At 37.5% G+C, this 24636-nt stretch overlaps 2 protein-coding genes across 3 annotated transcripts in view; one reads left to right on the plus strand and one right to left on the minus strand.

Annotated features, from left to right (window-relative positions):
- Window positions 1-4534, minus strand: part of LOC118774666 (oligophrenin-1-like) — a 43382-nt gene extending 38848 nt beyond the window's left edge. For both annotated transcript variants that reach the window (XM_036524064.1, XM_036524063.1), the window contains exon 1: window positions 3874-4534. In XM_036524064.1, the coding sequence (XP_036379957.1) occupies window positions 3874-4027 (154 nt within the window). In that variant the 5' untranslated portion in view covers window positions 4028-4534. The remainder of the gene's footprint in view (window positions 1-3873) is intronic.
- Window positions 4535-10152: 5618 nt separating this feature from the next.
- Window positions 10153-19381, plus strand: LOC118775471 (protein YIPF6). The gene is made up of 7 exons (XM_036525411.1): window positions 10153-10187; window positions 11033-11161; window positions 12677-12755; window positions 13413-13455; window positions 16473-16598; window positions 16996-17153; window positions 18415-19381. Exons 1-7 carry the CDS (start codon window positions 10155-10157, stop codon window positions 18534-18536), a joined length of 690 nt encoding a protein of 229 aa, XP_036381304.1. The 5' UTR covers window positions 10153-10154; the 3' UTR covers window positions 18537-19381.
- Window positions 19382-24636: the final 5255 nt, after the last annotated feature.

Raw genomic sequence — 24636 nt, forward strand, 5'->3', positions numbered from 1 at the left:
CAATGGTAAGTCATTCTTTTTTATTTAAGTCATTTCTTTTTATTTAGCCCTTGTACTGAATTCAGCAAAAGTAACTATGCGAAATACCCTATGTCAAAGTAAGTACTGCTGATTGGCAAAGTGCAATTCCTGCTCCAACCATATGAAAACTGCTATGCTGGAAAATAATAAAAAAAACAGGAAGGATAGCAGGAAGTTTTGTCAGCAGGAAAGTGCAGAGGAGAACTGAAAATATACCAAAGAAAACTGCAAATATAGCAATGCTTGTAAACAAAGTACTTTGGAAGAAAACACAAAATCATTAGCCACACGACTTACATGCCAATTTCACCCTTATTCTTAAACTGGTGATCCTGTTCTTAATGGCAGTCTGTAGACTGGGCACCTTTAATATTGCTATTACCTTTTGTTCAACAGCAGGCAGAAACAGGTACTGGGGCAGCTACAATTGCCTGATTTGTAATTAACTTTCTCTTCAATTTAAAAGAATGTTTACGATTCAAGGATGATTGATAATGCTGCCTCCCTCCTAAACAAAGGAACAACCTCATCATGTGCTGTCTTAACAACAAACAACACAAACTTGTCAGTAAAAGACTTCTAAATGAAAACTGCAAGATCATGTGTATCCAAGCAAAGCTGTAAGAGGAAGTGATACAACAACTTCAGAAGGAGGGAAACAAGAATTACATAGATTCTTACAGTGAATACTTAGACAATCTGAGAAAATATTTCTACATTGCCACTGACAATCACATCATCGTTTCACCATTTCACTTGTTAGGTTTAAAGGAACAAAAATACTTGGGAGGACTGTGGAAATATGGCTATTTAAACTGCCTGTGCTGACAAGGCACTTTTGATTATGTGTAGTTTGAACAGCGTCTCTGAGCCACAACGGGTTACTGATTAAGAGCTTTTTATGACACTCAATAAGGAAAAAAAAGAATATAAACAATATTCACTATACTATCAAGTAAGGAAAAAAAAGAATACAAACAATATTCATTATACTATCAAGTTCTTTCTGACTTGTACTTTCAGCTGTATGCATCTTGATTAGAGTGCTCTTTGTCAGGCAAAACATGACAAATCTACACCAGGTTAAATACAAAAGAGAACGTATGGAGAAAGACATGACGTTGGGGTTTTCCTGGAAAGATTTACAGATTTAAAAGCAAGAAAAGTCACCACATAACAATGTCAACATAACTACAGCAGGTCTTGTCCTTGTAGGGTACATTCACTTCTTTATAAATAAGAAATAGATTATGCTCAGAACATCAAGTTACTGAAACAACAGATTCCCGTGACTGTGTATTGTCTGTTTCATGACAGAAATCACAGAAATAGCATTCATCATTAATGCCACTGGGTACTAAAGTATGTATTAGTAAATGGCATTGAATGGCACTCACTGTCTTCTAATCAACAAATGCAATAAAAAGAAATATCAATAAACAGCTCCCACTGGACACTGGATGCTGGACTATAACCCTTGGGAAATTATCTCTGATTGCATTGTGCATGTTGTACCAACTCCTGAATATAAAATGAGATGCACCCCAAAACAGACATTACAATCAGAACTTTGTCAACATGCAATAAAGGAAAGAAAAAAAACACAAGCCAAATTGTGTTGTACAAACCAGAATAACACACAACCACACTATCAGAAGATTTATTACATACCCACTAGTTGCTCATTTCATGAAACAAAACACCACTAAATGACTTTAAAATCCACATCTTAAAAAAGCCCTTGACACGGCTGAAAAAGATTTAAAACGTGGTGTCTGTGTCTACACTCAACAGATTTAATGATGAATGTGATTCATGTGACCTACTATAAAGTGCTACTGCATCTGAAAAAGAGTGTAGCTCTATAATGTACTTGCATGTTTCATTTTGTTTTTCTCTTGGAGAAACACAAACAACCAGTTACCCATTGTGGTAGAGAACCTTTTTGCCATTCATATAAGAACTTCACACTATGTTTTTTGCTTCACCAAAAATAATCTAAATTTTTTTCACCACATTAGAGACCACTTCAATGCTGGAAGGGTTTGGACAACACTTCATAGAATCCTGCGAAGTAAGTTTCCAACATATAACCTAGAAACCTGTAAAATACGTTTGCAAATGTTTTCCTATATCTTTGGTGACCACTAAAATCCAATCTATAATTTATTTTCCATTCGGCCTACTTTGTATAACCACTTTGCTCCATATAGCTGTAGATCAAACTGATCTACCAGTTCTACTCAGAGGCAGTGCTGATGGATAAACAACAGTGGTGTCTTGGCTAAGAACAATTAAACAAAGGATGCACAAAGCATGAGCTCAAATGTCTTCTGAAAGGAATTGGTTTGGATCAACAGCGACAAACACACCCTTACAGGGAAACTAGAACCAATCTGGTATACACAAGAGGGCCCAGCACGATTCCAACACACATTTCACACAGACAGTAACAACCCAGTAAAAGCAGGCAAGCAGCTAGATTGGGTAAATCTTAAGACTTACCAGCTCAAGCGTGATAAATCCTTTATGTGCATTTCTTGATCAGCCTGTTCAGCATAATGTGATAGAAGTTGACAATTGTCTTGCCAAAATGACACCTTTGAGTATTTGTATCTCGTCATATTGTACAAAACAAATAGTTGCTGGAAAAACACTGTGAATGTGTGTTGTGCGTGATTATGCTTATCAGGCTAATAGCATGCCAAGATGAGAAGGAAAGCTCTGACAGTGATAGGAAATGGCAATGGAGGAAATATCCTCCACTGAGGATGCCCACAGCTCACAAAATGCCAGTGTGTTCACGTTTATGACAATAAAGCAAGCAGTTTGAAACACACTGGTCTACTAGTCAATTAACTTAAGTTTTAAAAGTGCATAACTCTGATTGTAATTTTCATCCATTTGAGACATCCAGCACACTTTAAGAGAGTAGCAACTTGATCCCAAATTTATTTATTTATTTAGTCATCTAATCACACAGGGTAAAATATTTATGTATTATTTACGCTATGGAGAAAATTAGTTAATCTTTACTAAAATTGGTGCTGTACATGAAACAACCCTATTCTCTAACATTTAGACACGTTGGTGCCTCCCTTGCACAATAACATGCTCATCATATTAAACCATCAAAAAGTTCAACATGTAAAAGTTTTATGTTGTTACAAAATCCCAAGTTAAATAGATGCTGACGGAAGTTCTAAACCACAACCCTTTGCCCAAGCGCACTCTCTTCCTTTCTCAAATTTCCCTTTTTTTTTTTTTTTGCTGTCTGGCAGAATACATTCAAAGAGGTTCCTGCAGCACAGTGAAGGAGTCAAAAACTCACTGACCCTGTTGAAAAAAAATCCTTCAACGCATTTGGAATACATACGTGGATTAGAATTGCTGTAACGTTATTGTACGAAAATGACACTGTCAAACTGAGCTGGGCCATTACGGCTAAATGAAACTGTAGCACTCCTTGTTTCCTTGGCGTTTGGCCAGCACAGCACGTCAAGTACGGGTCGATTAATCAGGCAAAAACAAAGGATGCTCTCCATCTGCTCAAACGTTATGTCCTGAATGACACGGGCCTCCCTGCATCATCTTAAATTCACGCAAAATTAAGAGCCATCTAACGCAACTAATGTAGCAACACTATGAAGGAGTTACACACTGATTTTTGTGGATCACTCACATCCAAACGTGCATACCTGGAAATTCTAACAGACATAACGTTAAACGAATATTTTAAATCAATGCTCCAGGCCGCAACATTTCGGCTAGTGAGCGTTGGGAGTTTTCAGCAGGAACTGCATCCTGTAAATGAAGTGCCAAGCCGAGTTAATGATAGAACGTTGTACTTACTTTTGATCGCATTAATTACATTGTGGCCGTCTTTGATCACATCTTTGAGAAACTTGCTGGTTCTTTCCAGTTCTTGCTCATAACATTTCAGTCTCTCCCTAAAATCGGGGCTGTCAAGATAACAGTCACTGAACTCCAAAGGAGGATGCCCCATGTCTTTTGGAAAAGGCACGCTTTCAAATCGCCTTCGTTGACTGGATGAAGAGCTCTGTTGTCTTCAGATGATTAAGACAATGTCCAGATCCTGTTTACAAATATATGTGCTCAAGTGAATTCTTCTGGAATACTTCGAGGAAGCAATTTTAGGTTTCACACATCGTCAACGCTTGGGTGCATTGTAACGTTGGTGGACGTTCGGATTAGCTTCCAGAAATGAATCCAATCATTTTCCCACTTCTGTAGCATGGCTAGCTTAGCTAGCTACCATCGTGGTGATCTTTTCTTCAACTTCATCCAGCAGGACGGAATTCTGGGACACACGCAGAGTTTCAGTGAAGTGTATGTCTTCTTTTAACGTTTTGGAATAAAAAGTATATATATTCCTTAGTTTCATGTAATTTCCTTGTTATTGGCTCTAGGATACAGTATAGTAAATTCTGAAAAGACAGGCTGGGCAAGGCAACGAACCTCCCACTAGAACAGCCTTCGCATTGTCTTAAAGTGACAGTGCGACTAGTGGACGCGTGAATTTACAGCCCAGCACGACGAACATACCATCCTATTTGTTAATTTTGTGATGGTACAACGGAGCACCATCTCTGTCTGTCACGTTTCACACCCATTTTAATGTCGTGTTTTCTGACATCACAGTAAAGTTTCTACTATCTGAATATACCGTATGCTTTATTTGCAAAACATTTGCTGCCTTGTAATTTGGAATGCTGTAAATGATAGACACATGAATGATATAAATTATCATTATCACAAAATATTTGAAATATGTACACATGCATACATACACAGTTACACAGAGCTATAGAGTTATAAACATTGCAGGGCAAAAGGTCATACTGAAAGCTTTACAAATTCCCCTTTGATGTGAGCAGTAAAGCACAACCAACAACTCAGAGAATACCAGGTGAACTGCAAGCAGCGGCTCGCAGGAATAAACAGCAACGTGCATTCAGGATTTTTAACTTAGTGGTTTTGTCACCAGATAATGATTGTTTATTTTATGAACTCTTTCCCGCATTACCAGCTTTGTCCTCTACATCCAAGACCCACTATGAGTGGATATACACTACTTTGCAGAACGTCCTTCAGAAATGACAAAGCTTTGGGTTAAGTTAATATTCTTATATGGCTAAGACCGGTGCCAAAGAACCGTTACTAGGTAAAGAAGGAAAAACACTGAGCAAAACAGCTTCCACCAGTAAATTTTCACAATATTGTATGTGTTGAATGCATCATCAACAAGTACAGAGTGGCATCATCTGTGATTGACAAGCTCAGTACGGAAAGACCAAAAGAGCTGTATAAAGGATGAGCAGGTCATACTGGTCATTCACAGTATAATTAGCAGAAGGCTCTTTGTCCATCTGTGTAAAGTACGGAACTTGCAGTCTTGCAGTAAGAAAACCTGTTATGAAAGGGGAACAGGCGCAAAAGGTAAAATATGCACAAACAAAGTTTTAGTTTCCATTTGCATCAGAGCATGAAAATGCAAGAGTTTTACACAGCAATGTATATCAGTACATTTAATCTGTCTGTGTTAATGATAATGTTATATTTGTGCCTCCCAGTGAAAAGCAGCCTCTCTCAGTCTCAGAATGAAAAGAACCTTTATTTAATGCACTGCTTTATCTAGTTTTTTTAAGTAATTGTACATTTTATTTGGACATTAAATAAAATTTAAGAAATGCATCCACATGATATAACATTTATTGTGATTGTTCTCCTGCTTCTACCATAATATTCCTGCCACATTACATTATTGAATCAAGCACTCAAATTTAAGCTTCTCGCTATTAGTTTCTCTTCATACTCAGTCAATAGCCACATCTGTTTATTGCTGCCAGTTCCAGCTCACTCTCTGCCCTTGCCAGAAAATAGATTGCCATCCACTTTCAACTGGCCAACTGCCATTTTGGTTGAACATAAAAGCTAGTTATCCAGTTAGATAAGGTTGAACTCAAAGGATTATTAATAATGCTCATGTAGTCTAGCAGGATAACCACAACAGTCGCATAAACACTTCAAAAATACATATCCTGTCAGTCCTCATTTAACAACATTACCTTGTATGTCAGCTTACCAAAGGTAATAAAAAAGACAAGACTTATCTCATTTGACATTATATGTCAGTTGGGTCCTACGATCTCTGGTCACAAGTCTGCCAGTAAGTTAGCTAGCTAACCAACTTGCAAACTAGCTAAGGTACTTTATTTTATGGTTTTGAGCTCACTAGCTAACTCGTTGTCTATGTAGTTACATCACTAACTTGCCAGCTATTGCCAATTTAATATAACTACTTTTTATTTTCAGCTAGCGTGCCACCTCAAAGATCACCTTTGTCACTAGTTCATGAATTCAATATGATTAACAGTTCTATGGGACAGAAGTCTTTTACGGGGAGGTAGTGGCAGCATATGAACTTCGGCATGGCAGGAATGATCTCATCTCACCTGTATAATGTGGGAGTCCGTCATTGTATATCTTGTAATGAATAGCCATTCCAACTGGTTTAAACATTTTTCTCAAAATATTAATAGAGTTTCCTTATCAAATTGTATTAACATCGGTGTGAGTTCTGGCTGTTTAACCCCTCAAGTTTCACTCAGACTTTGGTTGAAATTCTCAGTCAATTTAGAGTTCAAAGGGCAGAAGGGATGGTTCATTTCAGGAAAATAAAGCAAAAAACAAATTACAGGCAAGTATAGCTTTCACATTAAATAATGTAGATCTGTGTAGATCTGGATTGGAATAATGATAATTTATTTTGTATAAGGTTATGTGGTAAGGATTGTTTAGTGTAACTTCCTTTTGATAGCAATAATCTTGGCAGACCTGTTTTTGCAAGTGTTTTTACAAATTTACATTGAATAAATCCTTTGTACATCTGCATAACCTGGTGCTTTTGTATGTTTAAAGTGTTTGTAGACATTATGATATACTGTCTACTGAAGGACTCAGCCCTTACCACATGATTAGCATTTCCTTTGTCTCCTGAACAAGGAAGTGGTGCCTGGTGAATGAAGTACTAGAATTCAATATAGCTTTTGATGGAAGACTCATAATGAGACTGTGAACTTCTGTGCAGTAGTCTACTATCAGTAAGGAACTAAGAGATTTAAAGGTATTTTAGCTGGATCGAAAGACCTCTGACGTAAGCCAGACCCAGACAATTCCTTCTGTGCCTGACCAATGATAAGTATCAAATGGAGAAAGAACTGGTCCTCCTGTTCAAAGACGACAGAGAGCAAGGCATTCAGCTGTGTCTTGTCCCATCCAACTCAGAACAATCCCAGAGCTCTGGCCGTACCCAGTACACAGAGTGCTAGGCCATGCACAACTTCTTGCTGTGCCAAACTGAGGAGAAACCCTGCCAAAGCCTGATCACATATCATATCATTCTGAAAGATTCTAAATTTCTTCATTTCTCTCTCTTAATGCTAAATACCAGACTGTCGTTTGTGTTATGCCTCTGAGGAAACTGGCTAATATTATGAAGAACCATCACCTCTTCCCCAAAACTTTTAATTGTGTAATTATTAATTGTTTATATGTTTATATGTTCATTTTGCATCAAATACATCTAACCAGTTAATTGTTTCATGGTTACTTGACAATTTGTGATCATCTTTGTCTGTGTAAACCAGCCATTGGTTAATTAGCCTCACCTGTTAATTAATTGGTAGTGTTCTCAGGTTGGTTCCTTCTGTTTGAACTTTTTAAAAAATAAGTTATTGTTTCAAGTTTTGTTCCTACTGCTTGAAAAAGGGGTAAATGGTTAAAAGTTGTGGGAGGGTCGATCTCAAAGTATAGCTCAGTACCGAGCCTTTCAAGTGTTAAGAAGCAAAAGTTTTGAGTGCTTTGAACAAAATGTTTTCTTTATATGAGCATGTTTTAGCGTTTCCTTCCATATGAGGGTTTGCCATTTCTGTGTCTATATCTTATGCTGTACAATTGTAATGAAGAGAATTAACCCATTAGCTAAAAGACGGACATGTGCAAAACATTTTTTTTCCAAAATATTTTGACAAATTTGGTAGTGATGGTGAGGAAAAATGAGGTAGCAGGGCAAATATACTTTCTCCCATCTTGATATTAATTCTACCAGGAAGCATTGAGTTGCTTAAAGAGGGCCCTGACATCGCCTCCAGATGTCAGGGCCTCAGCCAGAAGTAGGGTCGGAGTAGGGAAAACCAGTGCAGAAGCTCACAAAAAAGTGGGACCAGCTAGGAATGCAGCAGGGAGCACCAATCCATCAGTGACCAAAGGAGGTGTGCTATGGCTTTTCCTGAGTCTTTTTAGTCCCTGGCTGCTTTAAAATACTTTCCCATTTGAGTATACCAAAGAAACTTGATAGCTGCTTCCCCACCTTAGCAATTGTCTGTGCGCTGCACCAACTGCATACCAACAGACTTGCAATGATTGGTGGGGGAAAATGACACAGATGACATACTAAGTAAGATTAATTGTTTAAGATTAATTTGCCAAGATGAATTCCAGCTCATCATCGTACTTCCTACCCAGTCAAGTCAATTTTAGTAGTAGGCTTTTGCAATCCATCCTACATTTTATTTTCTGAAGGACTGTTCATATACAAACATGCAACAGTAGGTGAGACAGTTTGATTTTCAGAACTAATGCAGATACAATTTTTTGATTTCGTCCAAGCATCGGGTCTAGTTTTTTTTTTTTTTTTAATTCGTTACATTAATTGTAACTGTACCGTAATTGTAACTTACTACAACACCAACCTACCCCACACTTCTCTTTTAAACGTTTAAAGTGTTACATTAATTGATCCTGTGTATTTCCTTTTCTTACATTCACCATGTGATTACAAATTTTTGAGGGCCTCAATTCTTGACAGTTAGTATTGGTTCTGTAACACTACTTGTTACGGTCTCTTAGACAAGATGTTATGTTAGACAAGGAAAGTCAAGGCAGGAGGTGCTCGTTCTGCCAGACATCGGCGTTTCGCCTACATCGCTCCCCAGTGGTGGAACGAACTCCCGGTCTCGCTACGGACAGCTCCTTCACCCCAGTCCTTCAGACGGGGCCTGAAGACGCACCTCTTCAGACTCTATCTGGACTGACCCAGCACACAATTGCTGCCCCCCCCCCCCCCCCCCCGCCCATCAGTGCTGTCGTAAATTGCTGTGCTTTTTAAATTGTGCTTTTAAATTTTGTCTCTTGTTGCCGCCTTAACCCTGACGCTCATTGTGCCGTTTGAAGTTGTTGAAGTTTGCCGTTCGAAAGTATATCGTACTAGTTGCCCTTTAGGCTGTAATTGTAAAAATCTGATAGTACTGCGTCCTCAAACAGACCTTGCTCTCAGCTGAGAACTGTCTCATTGTGGAACTGTACACATCCTGTCCCCGTACTGTCGCTGTACCTACTGTATGCACTTTTGTAAGTCGCTTTGGATAAAAGCGTCTGCTAAATAAATAAATGTAAATGTAAATGAAAGGATACAAACAAATTTAGGGCATTTTCAGACCTATAGTTTGATTGCTCTGGTCTGCAGTAGGGAATAAATTGTTACAATGTTGCATAATGACGTAGGTTCGGTTTGGTTTCACATGGCATTATTTCTAAACAGACCAAAATTTGGAAAGAAACGACTAAAGCCTGCGGGTGTGAAAGCACCCTTAGTGTTGTAGCCCTTTGGTCCAGTTGAATCCTGTTCTGAGAACCCAGAGGTTCCTAACGTTGACTAAGCTCTTCGTTAAATGATGTCCCATACACGGATAGCCATACTCCCTTCTCCTGCATCTTCTGAAATGTTCATTTCTCAGTATTTCCTACTGTCACATCAAGGCTCAGTAACACTCCCATCCTTGAAAACATGAGCGTGATGCATGCCAGGACCCAGCACTCATATCCATTTACCTTTAAATCACTTAGGTTGATAAAGCATGCTGTTCATTAGACTGTGGCATTATTAAGACTGACGAATTTGAGCAGCTATTGCTCCCAACTGATTACGGGTTCCTAACCACTGACCACAGAAGTATATTACTGATGTAGCCACATGCGTTTTGTGAAACGTTATCAGTCGCCTTTTGATGACAGTTACCAAAGCGTCTCCACGTCACCTTAGATGAGGAAAGATGGCGGAAGTGGATGAAAGCGTCAGACCTATGGTAAGAATGCAAATTACTTTTATAACGTTATTCATCAATAAATGGATTGGCTAGCAAAGCCTCTGTGAAACGTGTAGCAAGTTGTTGTTGCCAGCGATTGCGATTTGCTAACGCGTTACTGTGTTATAATGTGTTGGCAATAACTCGCTAGCCAGCCAGGACGCGTTTTAATTCAGCATAACGTGCTTAGTGTCTTGCTGTCTGGTTGGCTATCTTGCTAGCTCGATAATCTGACAGCTGGCTAGCTACCTCATGCACTTTGCATTAAAAAGTCAGTTCAGAGTCTCCTAAGAGTCTCTAACTAGCCGTCTATTGTAAAATTATTTCGAGCTCTGTGTACACTGTAGTTTCTACCTACAAAAATGCTAGTTACCTAGGCAATGAAATGTTTATTTCAGTGTTAAATTCTAGCTATAGCCAGCTGTTTACCTAGCCAGATGACAATGGGGCTCACTAACGAAGCAAGAACACAACAAAATCCAAACAAAATCACCATCATGATAATAATGGTTCGTAGAGATGGAGGAATACATACTGAGTTGAAAAATAAAGAGTTTAGTATTGGGTTGTTAGACGTTTAGACTTTAGCAGCCTTGTTATCTTAATTCAGAGGAAGGACATATCCATAAGAAACGTGTTAGTTTATTTGATTTGTGATAATCTTTCACTCGTTTCAACACTTCGGTGGTGTTACCTTGTGTGACTACATGTAGTATGGAACTTAACCAGCTGTCTGGCTGCAAAAGTTTCCTGTAGGCCGTTTCTTTTGTTATGGTCATCAGTGGGAATAGAAGAAGTATTTCTCGTTGGGCTAAAAGCATAACTACCTTTGTCAATGTTTGAAGTTCGCAGGGCTTTCAGATGTTTCCATCTCAGAGGACATTCCAGTTGAGGGAGAGATCACAGTGCCAGTTGGCTCTTCAACTCAGGACGATGAATACTCTACCCTGGATGAGCCTGTCAAAGACACCATTGTAAGATATTGGTTATACTTTATGAAAGTTTGTTAGTGGTCACTAATGTAAGTAGGTATGCAAATTGGTTAAACAGTTTTAATCAATGATAAATAAAAGTATAATAAAATAATAAATAATAAAAGTACATTTTCCTGAATAAATGACTTTTATTATGAATTTTATTCTCTTTCAGGCCTCTTCATTGCTTGTGGCAATTATTTATGCACATTTCAACTGCTCCCTCAAGCCTGTTTTTATTTAAGATACATATTCCATATCATTCTGTACAAAACAAATGCAATTACATTACTGTCTGTCATCTGTTGTGGAGAGCAGCACTGAGGGAATTCTGTCAAAAGGTGCTGCTTTTTAAATTATTTAAAAGATTAATTTAGTCTCTCCCTCAGAACAATGAGGAACGTCACTGAGGTGCTTGCTGATTAATCTTTTATGCACTCATTGGCTAAATAAATAAGTCATTGGAGATGTCATTAATTTTGTTTTGGTAATGCAGTGAGTGGCTCTTGACCCACAAGACTTAGATAATTCAATAGCAGTCTTTCACAAGTGTAGATGGAAAAATTGATGCAGACACTTTCGCAAGGATTAAGTCAGTGTGAAACATCTAGTTACTGTGATTTTGAGAACAATGGAATCATGGTGTCATTGTGATTTCATTGTGAATAAGTAACTATGCTCAGGCTACCTATGCATTTTATGATTGGCAGCCACCCTAGAAATGCTATCCAGTCATAAAACTGTGCAAACCAAAAGTAGTAATTTATAACAAATTCAGGTTTATTCTAAAAATTTCATTTTAATATAGATGTGAATGTCAATTATTTCCTATAGCATTAAATACAATATCTAATCTATATATAGTTATTTATCCTACATAGTATATCCTCCATAGTGTCTGCATAATATGCAGTATCTATGAATATGTGATTGTTCCCAAAACAGTAATCATGTAGAAAAGGAAAACTGTGGATTGTTTGTCAGGGTAATATTTGAAACACACTGTGGTAAATAATAATTTGGGTGTCTGTGTCTCAGTACCATAAATTTTGATTTGAATTGGTCATGTCCCCCCATTCCAGAAGCTTGATTTTTCTTTACCTCTGAAAGCAGACAGTGTTGCATGTTATTCATACTGAACAGTGTACAGAAATAAAGTGTAATATTGTTAATATTACTTGGCAACATTTGCTAATATCCTAAAAGCATCTTTGTACTTCAGTGGTAAGGCTTATGAAACATACATGTATATTAATAATGTTGATTTTAGATACTGTGTGCTTGTTGTCTTTTACTTGGAGGTTTTGTTTATGCTTTGTTTTAACTGCAATTCAATGAAATTAAGCCTTCTGACCATATATTTGCAGGAACATGATTGTTCCCTAGCTGTTTTATGTCTGATTGTAGATGGAGACACAGCTGAATGCTTAATGCTGATTTCTACAGAAAGTTCATCTTCATGCAGCTTGTGCAGCTTCAGTAACCTAAATGTCTGACTTGTTTGTTTGTTCACAGCTGAGGGATTTGAAAGCAGTAGGGAAAAAGTTTGTTCATGTGATGTATCCGAAAAAAAGCTCCACATTACTCCGAGACTGTGAGTGCACTTTGGTGAATCTTGTATTTTTACTCTGCCTTATCTAAATGAACACCTGTGACTGTAGTACATTTTGCTGTGAGTGCAGAAAAAAGCCTTGAAGATGAATCCTCTTCCTCTTCAATCACAATATAATTGAAACCGTCCAATGGTTTCAAAACCCAGATGGCTATGCCAGGGGTCAGTAGTGCGCCATGTCACACTGGACCATTCTTTCCCTCTTCAGACAAAGTTTAGCTTTCATTGTGAGCAAAGTTTATCCTTTGTGGGGATTTTCAATTGGCTTGCACATGCTCAGGGAAAACCGGAAAACCCTGAAGCAAGTGTATATTTCGGCCAACATGTCAGCCTATCTTTTCTATCTTAATAGAAGTAAGATCCGGTGAAGTTGTTCTGAAGTTCAGAGGAGGAATCGTGTTTCAATCATTGGTAAAAATGACAGTCGATTTGCAGAAAACCTGCATAGCAGTGTTGCCCCACTGATTCTTCACGTCTCCAGGTGTTTTAAACTGATAGCCTGTCAGCCTGTGCGGCAAAAGCACAGTGTTAACCATGACCCTTTTTTAAGGTAAGATACACCTTGATAGCAAAGATGTGTGCTGGATATTGAAATGAAGTACACTCATGATGGTAAGCATCCTTTTTCATATGTTACAGGGGATCTGTGGGGCCCACTTCTCCTCTGTGTGACGCTGGCATTGTAAGTATATCCATATGGAATTGTGACAGGATGAAATGAATGATGAATTCATCAAGTTTTAGGATGGGGCACTTTGAGTTAGCAGCAGTTTTCATTGTGCAACAAAGAAGAGAAAAACATATTGTATCTTTTACAATATTGTATTTATTTATTGTCAGGTCTGTACTGCAGTGCAGAGAAGAGATGCAGATTGGTAAAATTGTTATAATGCCTATACATTGTTAGTAGGTAATATCATTGGTTGGTTCAGTCAGTAGTAGTGGCAGCTGGTCTGTCTTTCACTTGATGTGTATTTGAGTTCATCAGAAACTATTGAGCTGTGTTGAAGCATCGTTCATTTGTTCAAAAAATCTTGTTCAGTGTAGAGTTTAAATGTTTTACTTAATTTTTTGTGGGTTATAACTGCATAATCTATAGTCTCACCTTTTTAATGTCTTTTTTTGTGTAACAATAGTATTTTTGTAGTTAGATACAAAGGACAAATGTTGTCACATGGTTGGATACGGTATGCAGTGGTACTGATGGTTTGAACAAGGCCTGATGAACATTCTGGGAGTCTGGGAGCACATTTTTCAAATGGGATCCATTGAATATTCTGTTCAGGTTAATTGACAATAAATTTCAAACTCAGGCCTCAATTTGACTGAACATTTTAAGACCTTTAACTTATAACTCATTCTTTTGAAGTGGTCTGTTTTTGTACACAGCAGCATAAAGAGTGCTTTTCTTTACTTAGTCTAATTGATAAATTATAAAATGCGTGCTTTAAATCATGTCAGTATGTGTTTGTCCCTTTATTTTGTGTGCAGTCACCCATAATGTTAATTTTGTTTGTGAATGATTACATTCATTTTTCTTCAGAGTGCTCTGTACTTAAGTTTATGAATGGTGTAAGTCTAGCTGTTTTTTAATACACTATGAACAGACCCATAGAGAGAAAATGCTCAGGTTCATGAAATTGTGCTTAAACACTAGCACTAACATAAAAATAACAAAATGAATGATAATTGATTTTTTAATAAAAAGCTTGATGGCCCTTATCCACAGAGACTGTTTCCATTGTAGCAACAGAAGTAAATTTTCAAGAGCAGGTGTTCAAAAACAATGTGACAAGCTCAATGAAAGCTGAAGTTTCTCACATTTAACTCTTTATTGTTGACTTCTTAAATATGACTTTCCTAGAGGTGTTAAGACAGTAGGCGTGCTGAAAGCATGTATGTTTGCATGCCCACATCCACAATTTGTGCAATGGAAACAGCCATTTAATGAGGTCAGAATAAAAGTGACTTGGCACAACTGCACATCAGCACTGCAGTGATACTCTGATAGGTTTGAATAAAACTAGACTGAACAAAATTATCAAAGTTGCCAGGGAAGGTACAGGTGTCACATTTGCAAATATTGGACATCTGTACAAAAGGTTCATTTTGAACTTGGGCAGGAGGCGACCCGATATCTTTGCATCATTAATCTGCTCAGCTGCCCTCAGGTCACCATGACTAAGATGAGTGCACAACATTCAGAGGATTAATGCCTGTATGCATTAAAGCCCTAATGTTATTCAATCATTTGCCACTATCTTTGTGCTAGAATTTATGATTGTTCAATTATATTTTTCATTGTAGTCTTGCATGTAAATGTGGCATTTGAAATGTTTTGTGGACTGCACTGAAATGGCAAATTCCCAAAATTCTTCTTTTCAACTCTAGTTTTCATAATGGGGACCTGCTGGGTTAACTCCGATAACCCTGATTTTCTCATTGGTATATACATGTCCAAATTATTTGGTATCCTTTCTATTGATCTCACCATATCAGAGAAAAAAATGAGACTGTATTTAAGACTTGTGTTTGTAATAAATGTTTAACTGATACACAGTGATAATATTATGTTGAAGCAACCTTCATTATTGTGCAGTAAACATAACACTTTATTCATCATAATCTTCATCATGTGGTAAATTGAACTTTGCACTCCTCATATCACTGAACATTTTACATATAGGCAGAACAAAAACATAAAGCAAGAAAAAAGCTGTTAACCCCATCACCAGTTCAGAAACAGTGTGATACCCGGTGATTAATTGTGAGAGCTCACTCATCTGTTTTTCAGCATTGTATCATTGTATCATTTTTTTATTCAGGGAAGATCTTGCTTTACCCATTATTTCAAGAAAATGACAGAATCTGATCTGTAATATTTGAATGTACCCAAAAATTTGGTGCACAATGTACACTGTCTTTCTGTTACAGTGACTAACTAGTCAACTAATCTGGCTGGATAGTTGAATACATCCAAATTTATTTAGATTATTTCTGCCCTCTGCTGGTTCAAGAGAGCAGGTGAGGCATAGCGGGGCCACTGTTGCAACAAATAAACAAATAAATGAAATGAATAAAATGAAAGCTAGTAAGTTCCTCTAACAATGTGCTCCAGTCCTAGTGGATTGGTGTGCAGGGTTTGTTTCACTTGTTATGTTAAAAGTATTTTAACATTAATGTTAGAAATTTTGACAATACAAAACATTTACACAAGATTTTAATGCTGGGGAGAACTGCATGCAGTTCCTGTGCTGCTCTACCCACAAACTGCTGTAGCCAGGTGTTTGTGTATATGAACAGTACTGTTTTACTGTTTACCGTTATGTCCTGTAGATTAGTGATGAACTTCTTGCTGTCTTCAAACACTTTGAACACATGTTTTCACGTTCCGTGTTCTCTTTAAACTTATCCTGAGAATTTACCCTGATTGCAGTTGTTTGAAGTGAAATTGACAAATGGGAATTTTTAATCAAACAGTGGAACACTGTTATCATCTATTTACAGCAAGAATAGATGGGAGAGATTTATAGCCATTGGCAGTATCGTTTCAAACCAGTTGGCGGGTGACGTACAAAACCATGGAAGTGTGATATGACAGCAGCTTCCACAATGAGACTGCAGTGGCATAGAGCGTGAGGATTGGGAGTATTGACTGTGTTCACATACTAACATCAGTGGCACTTCCCTGTGTTTCAGAATGCTGCAAGGCGGCTCAGCAGACAGCAAGGATGACGGGGGCCCCCAGTTTGCCGAGGTCTTTGTGATCATCTGGTTCGGGTCCGTCATCATTACTCTCAACTCCAAACTCCTGGGAGGTACCATGTAAGTGTCTGCGGGTGACATGCACATCACCCAGCACGCGCATGAGTACAGGTGTCTGCTGCTTTTCATGGTCTGCAGCTTTCCATTCACTGAAAAACACTTGAGATACAAGCTGCCTGAAATAATTACGCCGGAACATAAAGGGGAAGAGCACATAAGCAGTATGTAATTAGTGACACAGTGGCAAGTTCATCTCCTGAGAGAGCATCTCCCATCAAATAAGTCCCTCCTGTGAAATCACTCTGTGGACTGTTTGCAGGCTCGCACGTTCTTTATTGCACAGTTGATTAGCATTGGACGAAAATCGAGCTGGACTGATCCAGCCCTGCTCGCAGAAGACAAACGCAATTAACTGACCCCCCCTGTGTATGAATACCTCTTGGGTGTGCTCTTGCAGCTCCTTCTTCCAGAGCCTGTGCGTGTTGGGGTACTGCATCCTGCCACTGACCGTGGCCATGGTCGTCTGCAGACTGGTGCTGCTGGGGGGGAGCGGCAAGGTCAGTTTTGTTGTCCGGCTCATCGTGGTCACCGCCTCCTTCGGCTGGTCAACCTTCGGTAAGGCAATCCCAGCAATCCAAAATGGTTTTGATTTTGGACAGAGCCTCACCACGGTCAGCTCTAATCTTACAAGTATTTGTAATTATCAATGCAAAAGGACTCATGAGGAAAAAAAAAAAACATAAGACTGATTTACGGTCAACTGTTTTAAGTAACTGGTCATGAGTCCCTTTTGTTTTTTTTTTTTTCTCGATTTTCGAGACAATTGTCCATTTGTGGTATTGTATGAGTTGAACCCTGTTTATACTGGTTGGACCCGGAGAGCAAACAAACCTGGAGCCTGGTGGACAGAGCTGAGACCTGCAGCTGACGTCACACACAAATTACACTGTGAGCTCATTAGTCCCCAGTAGGAAGTTTTGCCTCACAATTTGATAAAGTCATTATCGTAACGATATGACACAGCCATAACTTTGTCTTTCCTTTTCTCTGTTAGAGTGCTTTATAAACCATATGGGAGCTTTTATGGCCCTAGCATTCACTCTCTGATGTAACCTATAAATAGCCCATAATTTATAACATTAGTACCATGGATAATGAAGTAGGTGTTTTCCATAAGGACGTCATTGTCAGTTGTTATCTGAAAAACTGGAGAAGTAATAATGGTGATGAAGCTTAAAATCAAATGAGCCATAAACATAAACCATAAATATACTCTTAAGGTAGAAGAATCTCACTCAAACTGAGACCTCTACATGGTGCTCTTTACATGTTCTTGGCAGAGAACATTTCTGAAACTGATTATGGCAAAGGCTTTACAACAGAGCCCTGAAACACTAACAGCATGTAGATCTGCATCAAACTCTCATAATGAGACCAGGTGCAGACATAGTTACACACTATCCCCTAATCACCTAATAAAAGTGATATCAGTAATAAGAACCTAGTAGGAGAAGAGGTCGCTTTGTGTGAGTGTGGGGGTGGGTATAGATGTGTGTGGTGTCCTGCGTGGACCAGTTACATCCGAAATCTTGCTTGACATTGGACAGTACCATGCTTTGACCAGTTGGTGGAGATGTTGCACAATAATGAAACGGAACGTGGTTTACTTTTCATGCTGTTCTGCTGCCATCCCGTTCTTCATAAATGTAGAGGTCAATGCAAAATACAGATTCTGTAAAAAAAAAAAAAAAATAGTCTTTGCAATATAACCAGCTTTCAAATGCTTTGAAGTCCCATTACATTATTATCATGGTAACACTTTGAGTGAACATTCTAATGCAGTTCAGGTAACACTGTCTGTGTCTCTCTCCTCCAGCTTCTACAGCATTCTTGGCAGATAGCCAGCCTCCAAATCGCAAGGCCCTGGTGGTGTATCCAGTCTTCCTATTTTATTTTGTCATTGGCTGGATGATCCTCACCTTTTCACCGTCTCCGTAGCGGGACCACCTCGGTTTAAACTCTTAAAGCTTCAATTCTGTTTTGGAATGGACTGAGTGTACCGCAGAGCTCCCTCTTTGCCCCTCAGCGGACCACAGGAAAGGTTGGGAGCATCTGTCAACTTGGAAACTGAAGGCAGAAGACGCGCATGTTCTTCTGTGTGCAGGGAAAAGGCAGGGGGAAAAAAAAGCAAAGGTTCAATGACCCAGGATAATGGTATTGTGGCAGGATGGAGATGTTCATCAGTTGTTCTCATCAGCCTCTTTTATTCATTGATTTGGGAGCGTTTGATTGAGGAGCTGAGTCATGTGCACACAGGATCTGATTACAGTCCTGACTTCAAATTACCCATCTGGAGAAATAATGCCAGAATTCCTGCAGAAGGGATGATGGTCCAAAATAGACCAGAACAGGAACTATAGAATAAACATTAGTACACACTGGATCACTGTTGTATACTGTAACAGTGGAAAACTCTGATATTAAGATCTAACAATCACTTATAGAATCAAGATGCCCTTCTGTCATTATAAAAGTGTCCTTTCAGTTTTGGAGCAATTAGCATATAGTTCTTGGTTTCCTCAAAGTGCATATCCATTCATTTCATTACCCAATGTGAAGGTATCCCTGAAATGTCAGAGCCAGAAAGCCCATTAGTAGTACTTCATGATCAGATTTTGTGTTTCATTGTTTAATCCAAACTGACACATACATAGACAACTGTGGTCCATGTACTGTATACAGCAGTTCTCACTTGAATGTGTATTAATTTTCTCAGTTTACTTTCTTGTCTGTGAGAATATTCCTGTCTAAGAGAATATTTTAAGTATGTGGAAGTTTGTGGGAGAGGCATTTTTTAAATATGTAAAACATCTATATATATATATATATATATATATATGTGTGTGTGTATGTATATGGGAATACAGTAGATAACACTTAATTTTAAGGTTGCTTGGAAGACAGATTTTTGTTTTCATTTGAATAGGTAGAGAAGATGTTATACTTTATCATTTGTGTAATGAAATCCTGTGAAATGCTGTGAAAGTGATGTTTTGTATCTTCCCCTCACAGACTTCTTTGCTGATTTCCATTTAATCAGGTTGGGATTAAATCCAAACATACAAATACAAATACAAATACAGTCATGGTTTCAGATTGTAGGTTCATGTAGCCTAATCCTCCCTAAAATCTTGGAGTTTTACATGGTTTCTAATATGTTATTAAGGGAAGTCATCCTCAAAATTGAAGTTCTTCAGAATTGCCCCAGCTTTCACCAAGTCATTAATACATATTGATATGGGATGAGACAAAACATATCCCATATCATTACACAAAATACTGATTAAATCAGCTCCGAAATCATGCTTTAAAATTGAACAAGAAATCTCAAAGGAATGGAAAGTCCACAGAAGTGTACTATGACTATATGTGAGTGGCTGTTGGAAATAAAAGTGAGATGAAATGCCTTAATTTGTGATGTAATGATGTAATGTATTGTACATTTTGTAAAAATAAATAGGCATTAAATTAATAATACCTTCAGTGCCATGTCTGTTTAATCACTGTTATACCAATGCCGACAAACAGCCTAATTAACAACTGTCATTTTGAACTTTAAAATGTGGTGCAGACTAGCAGGTTGGCTTTAAAACTCAACTTGAAAAATGTCCTTGTCTGCCAGATCCAGATATGTGAGGTCTGGCTGTTTTGTGGAGGCACCTAATGTATGCAAGCAACTTTGCGGGTTACAGTGACACCAGTACAGACAAGGAATATTACTACTTTCTTGCTCTTTTCCAAGCCCTTTCCCTCCTCTGTGAGGTAATTTCAACATGTACCATCTGTGTAATAAAAACAGAACAGGAGACATCCTGCTGGTAAAATTGATTTACTTATTAAAAGGCCTTATTAAAAGTCTAAATTGACTTCTCTTTGAATTAGCTAGAAACATTTCTTAACTTTTAAGACTTTATCAAGGGCAGTAGTAGCAGTAGTTTTGTGGTTTCTGGGTACAAGATGATTGAGCCTGTTCTAGAGAGAAATGGATCTGAAGTTATCCAAAACTTTGGCATATATAGGATCGTTACCTGTACTTGTTAAACTAACCAGGTATGAATGTGGGTTTAAAGTAAATGAAAAGAAATGACTGATAGTGATAGCAACCATACTAATTAGCCATGCTGGTGTGAAAGATCACTGTGACACTGTGTGCAGTGCTTCCTATTACAAACAGTCTGCTGTCAGCTTCTGTTGGTAGTTTTGTGCCCTCAATGTGAAACACTTTTGAGGTCTTTGGATGAAAGGGACCATATAAAGGCATGTAATCCATTGACAATCAGATGCAAAGGCTGAAAATAAATTGAGTGCATGCTTGGGCTAAAAGTAGTGTTTTGTTTTGTTTTTACATCTGTCTGCTTGGATGCATATCACTCCAAAACTGAACTTACCAGAGATTTTGTCTGCACTGAAATATTTTCTGTTAGAAAGTCTTATTTGCATTTAATTACAAAGTCAGTAATTTATTTCAATTCAGAATGATTTATGTTACATAGTTAAATGAAAAAATAACGTATTATATAACATCAGCTAAAAAACTGAAATATCACACAGCAGAGCTTATAGTAAATATATAACTGGCGACCTCCAAAGTTTGGTGAAAAGAGAAAAATAAAAAAGTGGCCATTATTAAAAACTACATTTTTGTTACTTAAGTAAATATATTGTGGTAATGAAGTGGGTCTTTGCCAAGTGCTTATTTCTTGTTTCTGAAAACACTACTTCCACTACACATGAAAAAAACATACAATCATTTTAAAAGCGCTGGTCTCTTGACAAGGCTCAAATGTATCTTGCGTATACATCACACATCAACACACATCAATGGAATATTTATCTGCACCCGGTCAGATTGGTCCAAACTTTGCAGCTCTGCGGATGGCATTTTGAGCCCTGATTATGCAATGTAATGTCATTTCAGTCCTTCAAGGTCTGCAAACTTATGCTGCCACTGGTACATTTTTAATGAAGCGAAGCATTCTTATGTCTTGTTTGGGATCAAATTAAGCATATTTTGGAAATTTCTTGCAAGGCCTACTGAAAATATTTGCAGGCTTCACAGCATGTTAGCAACAGACAGAAGTACAGCTGGCACAGTTGAAATTTAGCTCATGAAGTGTGAGTTCACTGAAGCAATAATGTTTGAAAACAAGTCAGACAGATAGACAAAAAATAGTGAATAGGTTCCATCAAGAACAAACATGAGTTTTAACATTTACAGGGCATTTAACCATAGGGCTTCTGAATTACTTGTTATTTGAACGTCAGTGTTGATATTTGATGCTCTGCATATGTTTAAATTCACAGCACACACGTCTTTATTAAATTATCTCACCATATCTCATTCAGTCCATTGGATGTGGGTGTGTGTCTTTGTTTGTGTGTGGCAACAATCTGTCTTCCATTCCTGTGTTGATCCAGTGATTTATGGCTTTACGTTCCTGCTTGGTGAACTGTCACTCTGAGACATGGATTTTCAGTTTCTCTCAGCTGTGACTCACAGGAGGTGCCTGCTATTTTATCCAGCCTTCAGCTGCAAATAAGCAGCAGCATCCAGCAAAGTGCATACAAGTTGGAGGTACAGATGCCGCCTTTTGACTCTTGAGACACCTGATATTACGCTTGCTCTATCTGGGCCTCGTCAAGTTTAGTATTTCCAACTTCACTGCAGAAAGCATCCTTGCCAATTTGAGGCCTGGGGCCTGAGGTTCTACCACATCTCAATTCCACGAGCATACAAGCTGGAAATTGTGAGGTGTTTACCTTGAGGCTCATTCTGTGTTTCTTGTTAGCACTGCAGACTGTCAGCCTCAGTTGCCCTCCGCAAAACTGCGCAGGCCAGCGTAGGGCTTGCCTGTCACTGCAGCCAGATTCATGTTGGATAAGTTCTCTTTGAAACACTCGCTTCAAAGTCACATGCTCAGTTGTACAGTAGCATGCCACCCTTTGAGGTCCTCCTTTCTACTCAAGATAAAGTAGTTGCTTTTTTTAATAGCTACACAGATACTGCTCAGATTCACTGATATTTATGGTACATGTATTGACTGAAACGGTGGAGTCAGTGAATGGCATATGCCACACTGATGATTTAGTGATCAGTGAATCACTGCATGAACTTTTATTGTCATTGTAAATTAGGCTCAAAACTAACGATAGTTGGTTATTTTAGGGAAACTGCATATTGCTGTGCTTAGTTAACTGTATAGTGTTGCAAACATAGGCTAAATGACAAATGAAATTTTGGATGTAGTGGAAATTTTGTGTGTATCGTTGAGAAAAATCAATGTGGCAGCAGTGTATGCAAAATTATATAGCATATTACTGAACATTCTCTTATGAACTGTTTTGCCTTTTAACCTGTTTGGTGTGTGTAAAAGTATATAGAGTATATATTGTATGAAATTTATTCAGACTATATTTATGCTAACTATGTCTACCATTGTTCACTTTTGTGTAACATATTTAAACTTTGACTAAACTTTTGCCAACAACTCAATCTGTCTGACCCATTTTTAGCTTTACAATCACGGTTGAGACTGACTTTGAAAGTCTGAAAATGCTAACAGTACAAATTTTAAAGGGAAATAGCTTAAAGGCATGTATCCATTCTGAGTTCAAAGTCTGATACTATTAATAGTCTAGAAATTCACAATATTAGAAAATTTGAGATCATTGACATACCTGCCTTGTCCAACCAAGCAGATATGCATTTCATTTTCATGAGTTAAAAGTTGCAATACTGTTTCAAATAAATGGGGATATTCGGATATTCACAATGTATTTTGATGTGCAATAATAATACTTTTAATAATAATACTTATTATTATAACCACCCAATGAATTTCTAGGACATTTCTGACTCTTTTTCATCGTTTTTTTTTCCCCAAACAGCAACTGCATGTACAATACATTACACCATTAAACTTGCCTAAAATATTTGTTTTTTTAAATCTATTTTTTTATCTTTTTGATCTAAACAGTGGGACTGATGCTTATTACGAATTGACAAATAGTAATAAGTAGTAAATGATAAGATGAGCTTTCCATTCTTGCTAAAAGATAGATGTCACATTTCAGTTGTTATTAATAATAATTACTGCTGCATTACTAATGCATTGAAAAGGATACTTACTTATTAAGAAATATGTAATAACATCTATTGATTCCTATTAAAACATTTACATTTTAGCTATGTTATTGAAAAATATATTTTTCACAAAAATCAACAAATGATGTAGATTGATTTACAAAGCCTTAGCTTTAAATGTCACAACATTTGTGATTTTGTGACGAATACATGTTTCACTTTATGGATTCTGTTTTAATGAATGCCTATAATAGTGGAGGCCTGAGCTGAAATGACAACTTTGATATCAATGTTTAAAATATTTTTTTTTAAATTGCTTCTGAAAATACAATGATTCCATGGGAATTGACCCTTCATTATATGTCTTCATTTGGTGGGCTTATTTTTACTGCATCTAACTGCATCAGTATGTCAGTAAAATCCACATGAAGCTGTTTATTTTTTACTATATGCTTTTTTGGTCTCAGATGTACAAATAGAATTTTCATCTTGTAAGTATTTTTATGTAAAAAATAAATGCAAAAATAAATCAGTCGGTTTCCCCCATTGGTTTGACAGCTACATCATACCAGTGTCCCAGTAGATCAATTTACATGGTTCCCTTTTAAGTTTTGTCAGCTTTCTGCATCCCTATAGAATTTTTAAATAGGTCTCTAAAAAAATGATAGGTCTCTTTAAAAACATATGTATCCCTCTTGTTGTGGCATGTTAGGAGACCCAGATATAAAATATATGTTAGATAAAGTTTTGTCCAAATCCATTTTGAAATTGATACCCAATGTAATTTCTATAGTAACTACTGGTCCAAATGACACTATTCTGGCATTGCCCTCATTCACAACATTATTAAAGGAATATATAGGTTTATTGTTAATGATATAAAACTATCTTGAATTGCATAACATATAGTGAATTTGTTTTGCATATTACAACACAAATAAATGTGATAAAACA

Source organism: Megalops cyprinoides, chromosome 3, assembly GCF_013368585.1.
Source record: "Megalops cyprinoides isolate fMegCyp1 chromosome 3, fMegCyp1.pri, whole genome shotgun sequence".
NCBI classification, from domain to species: domain Eukaryota; kingdom Metazoa; phylum Chordata; class Actinopteri; order Elopiformes; family Megalopidae; genus Megalops; species Megalops cyprinoides.